Source organism: Phaenicophaeus curvirostris, chromosome 7, assembly GCF_032191515.1.
Source record: "Phaenicophaeus curvirostris isolate KB17595 chromosome 7, BPBGC_Pcur_1.0, whole genome shotgun sequence".
NCBI lineage: Eukaryota > Metazoa > Chordata > Aves > Cuculiformes > Cuculidae > Phaenicophaeus > Phaenicophaeus curvirostris.
Genome location: NC_091398.1, coordinates 36,740,349 through 36,756,488, shown reverse-complemented (window position 1 = coordinate 36,756,488; position 16,140 = coordinate 36,740,349). Strand labels below are relative to the sequence as shown.

The 16,140-nt window shown below is 34.8% G+C and overlaps 1 protein-coding gene across 1 annotated transcript in view; it reads left to right on the top strand.

Annotated features, from left to right (window-relative positions):
* Positions 1–16,140, top strand: part of LRP1B (LDL receptor related protein 1B) — a 699,724-nt gene that overhangs the window by 558,965 nt on the left and 124,619 nt on the right. Inside the window, exons 42-46 of the mRNA XM_069861579.1 lie at positions 2,442–2,631; positions 3,933–4,137; positions 12,286–12,478; positions 12,953–13,078; positions 14,810–14,938. Of these exons, the coding sequence (XP_069717680.1) occupies positions 2,442–2,631; positions 3,933–4,137; positions 12,286–12,478; positions 12,953–13,078; positions 14,810–14,938 (843 nt within the window). The remainder of the gene's footprint in view (positions 1–2,441; positions 2,632–3,932; positions 4,138–12,285; positions 12,479–12,952; positions 13,079–14,809; positions 14,939–16,140) is intronic.

The following is a 16,140-nucleotide window of genomic DNA, read 5'->3' as shown; positions in this document are numbered from 1 at the left end:
CCCACAAGCATCATTGAGACCAACTCCTGATTCCACACAGAGAAATCTAAGAGTTAAATGAAGTATCTGAAAGCATTACCCAAATTGTATCTAAAGAGCATTGGTTTAGATTGTTTTAATTAGTGTTAAAGTGGGATTCAGCTTATAATTTTAATGTGAATTAGTAAATTAAGTTAGAATTGTTCCTGATGTTAACATTTCTCACAGTAACTAAGTTGCCGGTGCTACTAGGATGATTTGGGCAGACTGGGAATCTTTTGAATCCTATGTTGTGTTTTTCTGGCCATGAAAAATAATCATTATTTTTAAGATTTCTTTTGGCTCCTGTTGCCTAAAATTGTGTGCTGGCTGTATGTCAGTCCTAAGGTCTTGATGTCAGGGATATTTTTGCATATCCTGAAGCACAGTGTGAGAATGCTGAAGGTTTGAGGTGTAAGGATTTTAGTGGCTGGGAGGTCTCTGTAGACAGAAGGAACAAAACCTGATATGGTCTTGTTTATATGCTCCCAAAGGAACATTTATTTTCAGAAAGAGTATGGTTTATTTTGTTTCAGAAAAATAACCTGGTATGAAGTAGCATGTATGTGGGGGGTGCTCAGGGGGTGCAAGACCCAAGATTGAAGCAACTGGATTCCTCCGTTCCTCATACAGAGCCACAGACACAGAAACTGCATAAACCAGAGTTGATAAGCTTACATTCAGACATGTTCCAAATGGGTTTAAAGTACTTCAGTAGGTGTTTACACATCTCTGTCATGATGTTTGGAAGTACTCATGTTTGATTTCACTTGGTGATTTTTGAAACAAAAGTCCTTCCCTTTATCTCAATATATTTTTGATGCTTAAAAGTCAAAATAAATTAATAAAGCAACTAAATATTGCATTTGAAGAAGGAATATCCATTCATCTTTATGAAAACCAGTTTTCTTATCCAAAAGGTCGTCTTTGCAGCAGTCAAAATATTTTCATGTGATTTTCAATTTGTTTGTATGCCATTTTTAAAGTTAAGTTCAGTCGGTTTTTTGTTACTTGGAAGTGAGCTGGGATTTTTTTTTTGTTGTTTTTGTTTGTTTGTTTTTAATAAATTCTCCTTCTTAAGTAGGACGACCCTTTTTACATGCATTCACCTCACTTTAAGGAGTGTTATCCTATTTCTCTTTTTTTATTTTTAAGATAAGTCACTAAGCCTTCTACTGATATGTCATGAAAATGTAGTCTGAAGATCTCCAAAGGCTTAAGAAAGAGAAATATAAATAAAATGTAATTATTTTGATTTATTTACTTCATAGTTTTGATTTACTGATAGTAATTTCAGTGTGACCAAACTTATTTTGGGAATTTCTATTCTGTGTATATGAATGGGATGCTAAAAATTACATCTTCCAGCAAATCAAATGAAAATTGTAATAACAAGCACAATGTAATCCTTATTATACTTCTAGATTTTTGCCTGTGTAGTTCATTAATAATCTACGTGAACCTTCTGGTCTAAAATTATTTGTTTCTAACAAAATAATAAGTGAACTATTCAATGTACATTTCTGTAGTAATTCAAAAATAATGGTAGGAAATAATTACTGCTATTTCTCAGTCTGCCACTTTTATGTATTAGAATCAGATAAAATTTATCTTTTCTGGACGTTAAATATATGCTTTAGCTGCTTATTAATATTTGCTTTTGTTTCTAGCTCACATGAAGAAATGTGCTATTGTGGCTTCTATTAACAATGTATTGATGCTGAGACCTTCAGACTTGGTCTTTTTTTGTTACTTTTCAGGTGTTTAGAAAAAGGTGATACAGGTAATAATAACAGGACACTGAGCTCCCTGTTAATGTAACGTGTTTATATTAGAAAATACATTGAAAGATAATGCTGAATAATACATGTAATTAATGAAAACATGACCAAGACCTGGCTTACATGATCTTTGAAGTTGAAAGACACTAACTTATTCTTGTCTTGAATAAATGCTTATTGTTTCTGATGTATTGTCTGGGGATAATATAGTAAAAATAATAATTAAGTGAGTGTTAGGGTTGACAAATATAGTTCAGGGGCATTAATGGTGATCTTGCTTTCTATAGAATCATAGAATAGTTTGTGTTGGAAGGGACCTTAAAGATCATCTAGTTCCAACCAACCTGCCATGGGCAAGGACACCCTGCCCAAGGCCCCGTCCAACCTGGCCTTGAACACCTCCAGGGATGGGGCAGCCACAACCCCATGTTGGTTTTTTTTTATTTATTTAAATATATGAAGAAACAATAAGCCTTTGGTTCCAATGAAAACATAAAACAGTGAAATGATAACATAGTTGACAGTCAATGGGCTGAAGTAACTGAACTCTGGTTCTGCAGGATTGGCTTCAATAAAAAAATTAAAAACAAATGTCTTGCTAGAAGGAGTTTTATTTGCTCTCTCTGTAACTGTGTCTTCCAGATGTTGGGTCAGTGGAAGGACTTGCTTACCACAGAGCTTGGGACACTCTATATTGGACCAGTTCAACCACATCCTCAATCACAAGACATACTGTTGACCAGAGGCGTCGAGGAGCTTTCAACCAGGAAGCAGTAATAACAATGTCTGAAGATGACCATCCGCACGTGTTAGCTCTCGATGAGTGTCAAAAGTATGTATTATATCTTTCTGTGCAGTTTCTATTTTCGACCTCATGTCAAGAATACAGCAGCACTTCTTTATTTCACAATTAACTAAAACTGCTGAACTCTAAGAAGGTTAAGTAGATTTCTTAGTTTTGGAGACAGATGTTAGTATTATGTTTTTTAAGGTGCGCTAAACACAAATTAGTGACAGTGAACATTCTACTGATCTGTCAGCCATGTTACTCTCATTGCTTAAATAAAAATAAGACTATTTGAAGCCTTTATGAAATGGAACCTGAGTTTCTTGTATGGCAAATTTCCCATGTGTTTATCACAAAGATCAGTGTTTTATAAAATTATGTATCAAGAGGTGTAAATTTATGTATTTGTGGACAACTTCTGTACAGATGTCTAATTTAGTTCCTTTCCTACTACTCTCAAGAAAACTCTGTTTCCTAATAAGGAGGGTTTATCTTTTTACATCACTAGTAAAAGGCTTCAAAATTTTAGATCATCTCTGTTATATTGGAAGGAAGACAACCTGCTTTTTCTGCTTGTAATTGTTTCCTCTTTGGAAATGTTAGGCTGCATTTCTGCCTTATTATGTTCTTTTTTTATTTTTTATAGGTGAATGTACAAAGTTGTGTAGACAGTCAAGGAGTTTATTTCCAAGTGTGACTCCACATACAATTTCTTCAAATTAAGAGTTTACGTGCTATTATAAAATATGATTTATTTGGGTATCATAAATAAACCATACTAAATAGTGTTGAGGATATCAATGAAAGAATGGGCAGGTTCTGAACAGTGTATAAGTTACATCCACAGCTCATTTTGTCCACCATTCTTTACAGTAGCAAGGGGCCAATTGTGCCACCTGTAAAGCTCATTAAGATCACTTGATTACCCATTAACATTCTTTTGCATACTAGCCCTTTGGTCTGCATCACGGTTCTAATATGGGAAAAGCTGCAGATTAATTTCGCTGTTAGATATTACTAATATAAACGTTACCAGAATTAGTTTTATATTGTTAAACAGCTTGTATGTTATCTGTTGTGGTTTATTAGGATAGAGACATGATCAGAATTGAACAGACCTGTGATAAAAAAATTCTGTGCCCATATACAAGTTAATCAACTAAAACTGCTATAAATTATAGGATGTTGGATATCACATATTCTTATTCACCACTGATTGTCAAAGTGATTATAGATGCCTTTCATAATTATTTATGAAGACATATGGTTTTTTTCTCTTGCTTATTTCATAGAGAATTAAATTCTAAAATGTATGTTATTCTTTTGTTACTTTAATTTTAATACAGCTTAATGTTTTGGACTAACTGGAACGAGCAGCTCCCAAGCATCATGAGGTCTACCCTCTCAGGCAAAAATGCACAAGTTATCATTAGTACAGATATTCTGACACCAAATGGACTTACCATTGATCATAGGGCAGAGAAACTTTACTTTTCAGACAGCACCTTGGGAAAAATTGAAAGGTGTGAATATGATGGATCACAAAGATACGTAAGTAAAACAAAAATCCCAAACATATTCATAGTAAATCTGCTTGTTTGCATTTGTTAGCATCTTTAAAATGATCATGTTAAGTGAAAGATCATTAGTTGCCTCAGTTTCTCTTAATAGCAATTGGATATTAGATTTAAAACTAAAAATACTTCTGAACTATAAGTAATGCAGACCCTTACCACAAAAATCTATTTGTATTTTGAGCCTCAAGCATCAGTGTCCTAAATGGTCTGTATAAACATTAAAAAAAGAGAAAAAAGCAACTTCAGCAGAAAAGGTAGAGAAATGTTCTGCTTTACAAAGTACCATTTTTTAGTGTCAAACTTTTCTGAATGCACTAGAATGTCTTCTGTGTAACACTTGTTACTCTACAAATCTTATTTTTTTAATTTCTAACTATCCATTTTCAGACATATTCAGCCACACTCTATCACTGTTTTATCATAATACATTTTGATCCTTGAGTTCTATCCTGGTTTCAGCTGGGATAGAGTTAATTTTCTTCCCAGTACCTGCTGTGTTCTGTATTTAGTACAACAATTATGTTGATAGCACACATTGTTTTGGTTGTTGCCAGGTAATATTTATGCTTGATTTGGAATAAAGTTAATTTTCTTCCCAGCAGCTTCTGGGTTTTTTAGATTTAATAGGAGAAGAGTTTTGATAATACACTGATGGGTTTAGTTGCTGCTAAGAAATTTTCGGTTTCCCACATTTTGCTATTCTAGTATACAGATGCAGAGCCAGGACAGACTACCCAAACTGGCCAACAGAATATTCTATACCATAATATTATGCTCAATAAAAAAAAAAAGAATTTGCCTGGGGGGTGGGTAGGAAATTGAAGTACCATGTTCAGTGTTCTATGCTTACTGTGATCTCTGCTCTGGCTGTGATCTCTGCACTCACTGCTATTGCTGTCCTCTCTGAAACTGCTGCTCAGGGTGAGCTAATCTTCTGGCAGTTAGCCGTTGTATTTTAATGTTATTTTATTATTATTGTGATTTTATTTTTCTATTGAAACTGTCTTTATCTCAACCCATGAGTTTGCCTCCTCTTTTCCTATTCTTCTCCCCATCCCACCAGGTGGGAAGGAGTGAGAGACCAGCTGCATACTGTTTAGCTTCCAGCTAAGGCTGAAGTATGACAACTGCTCTATTAGTTTCAGCTGAAGTAAACCTTTCACTTGGAATGTGCTGAAGGCATTTGATCTCTGCTCACAATTTTGTTGCATATTTAGCTCTACATTTCTCATATTTCATCAAGTCTCCCTTTCAGGGATTTTGTACCTCCCATAGTACATGATAAAAGAAATGAAGAGCATGTTCTGGCTTGTATTTTCAATTCCCAGCACTACAAGATAACATTTGGTACATCAGCTCACTTTCATGTCTATTAATGTAGAAAAAAAAATCCTTCATATACTGTATAAAAGCTTTGAAATATTTTTGCATCTTAAATAAGAATTACATGTTTTCTTGAAACTTATCCAGGAGAAGTTCTGCGTACTTTTTTTTAGACAAGATTTCCTTATTAGAGCAAATTTAAAACCATTGCACCAATCCACTCTCTGCCCAGCCTGCCTTTGTGTTTGATAATGATGCAACTTAGTTGCAGAAACCATTGCTAAAATCCGACCCTTTTATCAGGCCTTGGATTCCCGTTTGTATCAGCAAGACAAATTGGTCAATTTTCTCAACCACTGAATGCTGAATCTTCTAACTTTCCTTGTATATCATCTCATTATTTGGCTTTATGTCATGTTAATTTTCCTTCCCCATTGCAGTTAACAAAAAAGGCTCCTGGAAGAAATAAGCTGATTCCAGCATGCTCTTTTGAAGGCTTTCTGAGAGCTCCAGTCAATTACCTATACAAACTTATACTAGCATTGGTTATCCGAGGCCAATACCTGTTTTAGGAGAAGCAACTAACTCCATGGTGAAAAATACTGATCTGAGTTCTCACATGCTGTGAATCTTGAAAGAGTTGTATGCGTTTCCTTGGTTCTGAAGGCAGTTTTCTCATATTAATTAGAGTGAGATTGTCATACCAGACAAAAAAAAAAGCAACCTACAAAAAACAAGACACCAGGCTGTTTTGTTCAAATCACAACTTAAACTGTTCTGACCTCACTAGCAGTCTCTCAGCAGAGTTGCTCGTGACTGCTGAGATACATTCTGACTGATACAAGAGTGCCAGAATCCAACCATGAAATTGCAATTGCATTATTGATCTGCTGAAATAATATTTCCAGGGCAGTTGTTTTCCTTCGTTCACGTGCTGTCCAGTTTGACAAGATCTGTGGTTTCTGTAACCTCAGGATAATACAAGGAGTAATCATTCCTATATTCCGTTGGTGTGAGATTCTTTTGGGTGTTTTGGTAAGGTCCTGCCATCAGCCGCCCCTCAAAAATAGTTAAAACACATTATCCCTTTCCTCGCTTTCTCTGCTTCGTTGCTTTTAAGTTTCAGTTAGGTGAGTGAAGGTAGAAATTGCATAGTAGAATGTGAAATGCTAATGTGACATAATGAATTTTCTTCCTAGGTAACAGCAGCCTCTTTCTTCATTCTGTTCACCACGATAATCTAGTATGATGAAGGGGTAGAAAATAATTTAGCAGTATTGAATTGACTCTTTTAAGTGGATTGCAAGAGTTTATTGATTTTGTGTTAAGCTAATATTCTAATACTAGTATTTGGTTGCTGGAGTACTCTTTCAAGTTTGGAAGAATATTTTTTTTTTTTCCCTTTTTATTACTTAGAAAATATGCAGGGTTTATTTTTATAATATTTCTTGTTTTGCTCTGTCAGATCTTCCTGTTTAAAAAACAACAGTGGGAATTGTTTCTTTCACAATCTTTTCCCCCTTTTCTTCCATTTTCCTCCTACCTTTAGTTGGATTTAATACTGCGGCCACAACTCTTTTTAGCTGCTTGGTGCTTTAAAAGTAACATTTTGCTCATGAGCACAGAGACTAAACCAACAGCAAATAAAGCTAATCTTATGTTTTTATATTATTTTCCATATGAATCATGAGCTATTTTGACTTTTTCTTTTCCCTGTCGAATATTCCATAACATTTTACATATAAAGAAACTAGAAAAATAGTTAATTTCCTGTAAACAGAAGTCTGGTTGTTTTCTAACATCCAGGTTAGAACGTCTTGGTCTCAGTTATGTGTTTTGGGGGTCTACAGGTATGATACTCAGAATCAATATGGTTTTAGAGTGATTATAATGATTGTATTATAGCAACCTTCCAGTAATTATAACTTTCAATTTACAGAATATATGTTTTTATCCTTTTTGGGTTTCTGTATTTCGGCAATTAAACAAGTTTGAAGTTAGTGTCCAACTTCCATTATCTTCACTAGCATTTTATCAGATCTGTTCTTCAAATTATTACATGCAGAAATGGAAGTTAAAGGTTTGGCTGTTCGTTTATGAAATATTTGGCTTTCACATCTAAAATTACTTTTCAGACGTGTGATTATATTTCTTTGTAGTGTAAGTATGTTTGAGGACAAATGTAGTTTGTCATTGTAATTTATAATGTTGAAAAGAAGTATTATTTAATTAATATGCATGTAGTTGCAAAGAACCTGGTTAATATAGTCGTACTTTACAGAGATGAATACTTTCCATTTGAATGGCACTGAAAAGTACAGGCCTGTTATAAACAGTTGCTTAATATATCATTCAGCTGAGCTGTAAATCTAAGTAGCAGCTGGAACACTGCAAATTTAGCATTGCAGTTTGATTTTCAGTGTCTTAAACATTCATTTCTAGCATGGGGAACAAATAAAAATTCTTGAAGAAGAAGCACTTCTGATTTTGTTGCATCTCACTTTGACAGTTCTGTGGAAGCAGATCTTGCTGTTCTTGGTAAATGTGGTATTCTAGGATGTCCTTTGTACCCTTTGCTACGTGATTGCAATTCAAGTTAATATGAATGTATTTTTGAAAGATACAATAAATGAAAAGAAAATCGATGCATTAAAGATTTGGCGGTGATGAAAATAGTCTTTATTCAGACCAATCGACAAAAACATGTCTATATATTGGCACTGTTCTTCTCAAAACTAGGCTAGATTTTTTTTTTTTTTAATTTCTTCTGTGGCAAAAGGAATGAGGGATGAGTAGACTCACAAGTGTTCTCTTCAGTAGCAAATTTCTTTCTTCTGTCTTTAATGTCCCCTCCCACCTCACACACAACATCCCCACCCCATCTCCCAGAACTGGTTTCTTTCTGATTTGTTTTGTTTTTTTCCTAATGGATCGAGGGTAATAGATTTGTTTATCCAGGTAGAGACAGCATTTTTACATTTCTAGTGAGAAAACAGCTAATCTAATCTAAGAGTATCCTTTTTTAAGTGGCCAAATCAAACACATCTAAGTTATAACTTAGATTATTTTGGTTTTCATCCTGACTGTGCAACAGGATTTCCTGTATCACAGTCTCTTTTTTTTTTTTAATTTCAGATTCCCTGTTTATACTCTTTAAAACAGTATTCATAACTGAATAATAAATATGCCATGCTATTTTATGTCTTTCAATTGAAATAATGAAATACATTAGCTAATTTTAGATTGATGAGGTGTTCTAAACAGTTCCATCAGACTGAGTTTTCTAGAATATTATCTATTTTTAGGTTACTGATATTGTTCTATATTCATGTAATGATTTATTATTTGAGTGACTAATTTCTCATTAATTTTAATCTTAAGTGTAGTTTTCTCTACTAGCTTTGTCACTCTGTTGTAGATCTACAGGTAGATTTGGGTATCTTTAAAGAGAAAAGAGCCTTTAAAAGCTTTTGAAAGCTTTGTTAGACTACACCGTCCATTTATTAAGCATTTTAAAGGAGAAGCATTATCAATTAAGCCAGTCATGAGAAATAAAATACTACATGCCTTCTTTTTCAAAAATATCCCTGTCTTCCTACAGGGAAGATAAGCTTTATCATGGTAAGAATTGTTATTAATCTAATTCTTACTGACAATCTAATAAGAGTTTTATATAAATAATTTACAGTATAGTATTCTGGCATAAATTCTTGTCTACTTGACATATCTTCCTAACTGGCTCCTCCCCTTTTCAATTATGTTTTTTCTAGAGAAACTAATACACAGAGCTTAAATTTAGAGCAGCTGTATGTTAAAAGAAAACTGTCTGGAGAACTTAAACATCAGAACTTGAAAAAGAAAGGATCGTAGTTGAAATTCAATTGCCCTACTGCTTGTGGTATTCCTCCTCCAGCCTCGAGTCTCCTTGTCTCCTTACAGGAAGCAGAGAAAATGTTTCATCTGTTATTCAGACCTCGAAGTACATGCTGTAACTGGATATCGTATCATTATGTATTGAAATGCATGGGATGCTATTGGATGTGTCTGACTTCTCTGGTTCAGGGTGAAGAGATAGATGGTAGGGGGATGTCTTGTTGAGGTTTCCTTAAATGTTTTAAAATTGCAATTTTTTTGTATTGATTTAGACTTATGGTAAAATATGTCGACAGAGGGTTATTATATGATTAATTTTGTTCAATACTGTTAAAACATGACTTAAAAATTTGTTTCTGTAAAAGAAAAAGGAAATGTGTTCAGATCTTGGTACTGCAGAATGGCAATGCTTTGCTTTATTCAATGTGCACAATTCTTTTGCTACCATATTTCTATCTTCTGTGACTGAAATTACTGTTGATGACTATAATTGTCCTTGTTTTCCACCTGTGGCACTATTGTGCAAAGGAATCAAAATTTATTTAGGTAATATTGCAAAATTTCTGTTAAGGCTTAATTATGAGTTGATAAACAATTATGATTATTAACAATTAAAAATTATTAAATGTATATAAGTTATGATCAAATTAATCAGTGACTTAATCAGATGCAAAAATGATGAGATTCACTCCTGTTTAGTAGAGTGTAACAAGTATATATGCAAGCACAGAGCTATAGAGATATGTATGCATACAAAGATATATCACACATATATTTGCGTATTATTAGTATATTAAGATATATATAAGCATGAGGAGCATGGGTTGTGACAAATAAAGAGAGGCTAGCCTGAAAATTTCTCTCTTTAGATAGATTGATAGTCACGTATAATATATGGGCATTCAGCAATAGGTGATGGTTGGCTCTCGAGGGGAGATTTCTTCACCTAAGGCAATTTCATTTGCCGTGTTAGCACGAGATCTTGCACTACAGCTGAGAGGCATCCCAGCTTGGGAAGAGTTGATGGTTCTCAGCCTTCTGCAATCCAGAAGAGCTCAGAGTGTCTTCCACATAATCGCATACTTATAGGATTTTGAGATAATTGACTTTTGTCAGATATCTGAATATTTGAATTTTGATATTTCAACATTGCCTGCGCTTGGAAGTTTCCATACGAGTGGAACTTTTCACTAGTTGCAACAGACCAGTCAACTTAAGCCATTATCCAGGTATCAGATGTATGGGGTAGGGTGGGGGTTACTGATGGTCAGTCTCTTTCTTGGGCAGTGACAGAGCCTTTTCCCAGGCACACAGGACCCTGACAACACTGCACAGACTGCCCATGTGCTCTGGATTGCTGCATCGTAACAATTGGTATTATTTTCCTCAGTATGCCTGGTCAATAATCAGTCCCCTTCTTCGAGCATAAAGGGATTTTTCTTTCCCAGTCACAGCAGATTCAAGTACTCTGAGGAGGCTGCTGTGGCATCCTGGATCTCTTTACCTGCACAGGGTACAAAATTCTGTGAATGGTTCTCTGTGTAATACACACCCTTTCTTTTTCTTTTTTCTTTTTTTTTTTTTTTTATGTGCCGTTGTTTCTTTTTATACTCGGTGTATAAAATGACTTTTTGATTCCAGCACAGTTTATGTACCCCTAATTGAGCAACAGGCATAACTGGGCATTACACTTGTCTTGATAACGTGGGGTACGTTAAGAACTTTTTCCCTGTATTCTCACAAGTGAGTGCACTACTTTGGGTCATTCGTTGCTACTCAGCCACCAGTTTATATAAAACTTGCTGTAAGTTAATTGTCCTGGAGTTCAAATAATTTGAAAACATGATTTTCCTTATTATACAACGGTGATCACTGATTCCGCGTTGGCTTTCTTTGTGTTATGCATTTGGGCACATGCATTCCCTGCAAGACTTCAGCAGTCATCTTATTCTTTGATCCAGAGCTTATCAAATTGCTATCAATAACTCAGAGGAATGCAATGGGGAAGACTTATTTTGCTTTTGTTGTTCCTGGTTTTATCCCAGTTTCCCTATAATAAGTAGCAGCTACATACATACAGAGGGGTTTGCTAGCCTGGATCAGAATTGTTCCCACTTCATACATCTATATGTATAAATACATGATTTTCTAATTTTCCCAGAGAAACATGGAAGAATGCAATCTGATAATTATGTTCAGAATTTTATTTCCATTATCTAATAGAGAAATTATAACTCCTTTCAAATAAGTCTGTGCAGCGATAATTAAATTTTCAAATAGAGAACTGACTAAAAATGTGTTAGATTGTTAAGAACAGGAACTGTATATGAAAAATTTTTACTTCTGATGCATAGACAGAAATGACACATATGAAAGCGTTTTTCCGGAGCTATGATTTAGATTGGAATTAAATTAATTGTATTTCACTTTTCATTTGAATGGTACTGTATAGTGAACTTCATTTTATATTTTCTTTCTAGGTTTTAAACTTATGATGACTGAGGAAAGCACTTATTGTCTTGGGTTCAATTGTCTAATGTGATCATGTGGTGAACACTCTTCACTTCTGAAGCATGCTTCTTGCTTTGAGTCAAAAATGCAGAATTCTTAGACTTTTAGCCATGCTACAATACCTCTTGTTCTCTTTTCTGTTCAGTCTATTAAGCAGGTAGTTTGTTGAGTAGGTGTTTTTACAAGCTCATTTAGATAAACCGATTTTTTACTTAAGGAACGAATTTGAGCCCTTGTAGCATCCACTTAACGCGTTTTAAGTGCTGTTATCTCATTTTTCCAGGTGCTGTAAGTATAGAATAATTGTTTTGTCTAAAACGATAATGTGATGTGAGTCACAGTTTGCACTTTTAAAACTTCTTATTCAGCAACAACATTTCTCCTCATGTTTCCTTTCTATACTTACGTATTTTAGGTAATTGTCAAATCTGGACCAGGTTCCTTTCTGAGCCTGGCTGTCTATGCTGACTATATCTTCTGGTCAGATGGAGTGAGGAGAGCTATTCTGCGTTCCAGTAAATATACAGGAGGGGATACAAAAGTTCTTCGTTCTGATATCCCCCATCAGCCAATGGGCATTATCGCTGTTGCCAATGATACTAACAGTTGTAAGTTACAAAGCAAATTATACTATTTTATTAATCCCTGCATCATTAATTTCAAGAATTTTACCTAGTTTTAACCACGTTCAGACATTTCAGGGTGTTTCCTAAATTCTTTTTGGTTTAGGAACTGTTAACTAAAGACAGGCTACAACCTCTTTCTCAAGTAAATAAATACTATTGAATGACCATTTTCTGCTGTTAGCATTGTCCTCATTTGATAGCAGTTATATCATTTCCTGCCAAATATCAGCAGTTTTGAATGTTGTTGGTTCTAAGAATTATTATATTTAAGGTAACTCCATTTGTTTATATTTAGTATGCTTGCATCTAAGGCATGCTGGCATTTTCCTCTGATTGATAAAGCTTGAATGAGTTGCCCATGGATCTCAGATACGGTGATCTTTTCCCTCTCAAAGACATTAGCTATTGAACCAAATTTGATAAAACGGAGTTAATTTTTTGTCGTTTATTTTTCAGGTGAGTTATCTCCTTGTGCACAAATGAATGGAGGTTGTCATGATTTATGCCTTCTGACTCCTGACGGACGAGTGAACTGCTCGTGTAGAGGGGATAGAATACTGATAGATGATAACAGATGTGTGAGTAAGTAATAGTAGCTGACACGGTGCTTTTCTGTGATGTGGTGCAGTTGGCTAGCATAAGTAAAGACTGCTGGTCCAAGCCATTTATTTCATTGCCATATACTGTAAAAATTGATCTGGCAATTCAGCACATATCAAGCTTTTAACTGTTTTATGTCTTATAAGGCTTCTTGGGGGTCAAAAAGCATTCATAATTACACTCTCCTTAAATTCTCATTTTGGTAGTTGTGTTATACTGAATATTTCATATTTACAATTTGTTTCTGTTGAGTACAAATATGTTAACTTAACGTCCTTAGGCATAGAAAATAATAGTAACTTATTAACCAGCTGTTGTATTTAACCATGTAGAATTGTTGGTTTGGTAATTGAGGAATGTGTCACTTGAAGTTGGCAGACTCCTTGGCGACCGGTTTTTTGGAGAGCATTCTGTATTAACACCAAGTTCTCCTCTTCTCACCTTTTTCATAGTTCAGAAGTGGTTCAGAATATATGGTCATCCATTGCAGCTTCTTTAGATCACGTTGTCTCTCTGCAGAATTGATGTTTATGAACATGAAGTGTGTGCTGGTAATTCAGAAGGATACGAGAGATATACGCACTTTGCACTCTTGCAGCTTTTCTAATAATTTGGAGAAAATGTCTGTCATTTTGCTAATACTTTGCCGTAACAGGAGTGGATTAAGTGGAAAGCTTTGGGCTGTTTCCACAGGGATGGCTCACAGTCATGATGTGGAACGTGACTTTGCTTTTCCCCTCAACAAGTGTATCTGGCTCAACCTCGAATGGAGGGGAAGCTGAGGCAGGAAGTGTGCGGTTCCTTATGTCTTTATTAATGTCACTATATTACAGTGCTTGTCGCAGTTAGAGACCCTTTCCAGATTCTTTTATCTAAGTTCTGGCAATGCTAAAATAGGGGAAGAAGATGAAAGAAAAACAAATGCTGTGATAAAGTTAACATTTGAAGGACCATATAAATCGTCTTCAAGATTAGATCTCACCCTGTCTAGAATCTACATTTTCAACACTTCTTTTATGTTTTTCCTCATAGAATCCTAGAATAGTTAGGATTGGAAGGGACCTTAAAGATCATCTAGTTCCAACCCCCTGCCATGGGCAGGGACACCTCCCACTGGATCAGGCTGCCCAAGGCCCCATTCAACCTGGCCTTGAACACCTCCAGGGATGGGGCAGCCACCACTTCTCTGGGCAACCTCTGCCAGTGCCTCACCACCCACACAGGAAAACATTATTCCTAATATCTAATCTAAATCTCCCCTCTCTCAGCTTAAAACTGTTAGCTGTTGTGTACAAGCTGGGGATTATGGAAAGACATGTGTGGGTAGAGGGTAGCTGAGCACAGTGTTTACCTAGTCATCATCTTTATGTTACTTCCCTATCTGTTCCTTCATGGGTGTTTGACTACGTATTTTTCATTTATAGATTCTCTCTCTTAATTTGGTTTGGAATCCACCCCACCATAAAAATTCTGAAAATTGCTTGCTTTTTAAGTATTTACCCTCATTCCTGCATAATATCAACCGATTCACAGAGTAGCACAGCTGCCTTGCAGACCATCACCCTGTAGAATCTTTTAAGTTCTAATGCTATGGTGGAGTTCCTTTGTACTTAGGTTTACAAAAACCGTGTAGGACTTATTTTAAGTGTATCCAAAGTTTTCCACTAGCTGTAAGAGATTTTAAAAATTGAATGCAATGTGTTCTGGTTTTAGCTAAAAATTCTACTTGCAACATTTATTCTGAATTTGAATGTGGAAATGGTGAATGCATTGATTATCAACTGACTTGTGATGGCATTACTCATTGTAAGGACAAGTCTGATGAGAAACTTTTTTACTGTGGTAAGTACTTCCAGATGTTATACCTTAATTTTCTTGTTTTGGTTAAAAATGCTTATATTGTTTTTCTGTGACTTTTCTACTCATTCATACCAGCTGGTCAATGAGATGCACAGGAAAAAAATGCCAACATGCACATTAAGAAAACCTTAACACTATATGGATAGAATTATTTATACCTGAGAATATTTTCCTTACAAACTTTGTGTATTATCTCACTTATATTTTAAAAAAGGTTCTTAAATGTTCTATTTCCCTAGAACAAAAATAAGGAAAACCACAGCAAGCTGATTTTTCAAAGCTGAATAATTAAGTATTTTCAGCTTTAATTTAGAAATTTTGATTTAGTGTTCTGTATTTAATAAGATTTTTTCTGATTCTGAATAGAAAACATTAAATAGAAGTATCATAAAATACAAAAATGGCTGTTGTACTAGGAATTTTTCCCATCAATTTTCCTTTTAAGTTTATAATATTGTTATTCTTTACACCAATCAATGTTCATCTTGCAGCAAGTTAGATGCCAGGCTGTCTACTCTTGACTTCCGTAATTTTCCCAAGGGATGCTATAGTTCTTTTTTTTTTTTTGTGTGTCCAACTTAGATTGCCTGATACAGTGTCTAAAACACCTCTGTTCAAATAGTTTTCCTAAATCACTGAGTTGCTTTCATGTATTCATGTGTCCTGTCTGTAACTCTTGACCTTTATCTTTTCCTATACGTTCATATCACAGCCTTGGTGTATCTTCTGTTTCCCATATGAACAGTTTTATGTCATTTAAAACCCACTCATAATGTTTATATGTGCCACTTCTATAGTTTTACGAAAATGTCTACTTTAATTCCTGGAGTTCAGCTCTTCCAGTTTCATAGAATCATAGAATATATGCTAAGTTGGAAGGGATCCATAAGGGTCATTGAGTACAACTCCAAGATTGATACTGGAATAATGACTGGGAAAAAAAAAAAAAGCAAGAGCTTCCTTCTTTTTTCTTTTTCCTTAAAAAAATTAGCACTAACCACCTGAATATAGCAACTCATGCACTAGGTCATACGTAGTATATTGTTTTCTGAGTCTAATAAAGTACAGGATGCTGACTCATTATTATTGATTAACTTGTCCAATGAACATTATTTATTTATTATTGTGGCATGACTTCTACAATGGTTAGGGCTTTAATAAGTCATTCCTGAATTTTCAAACAT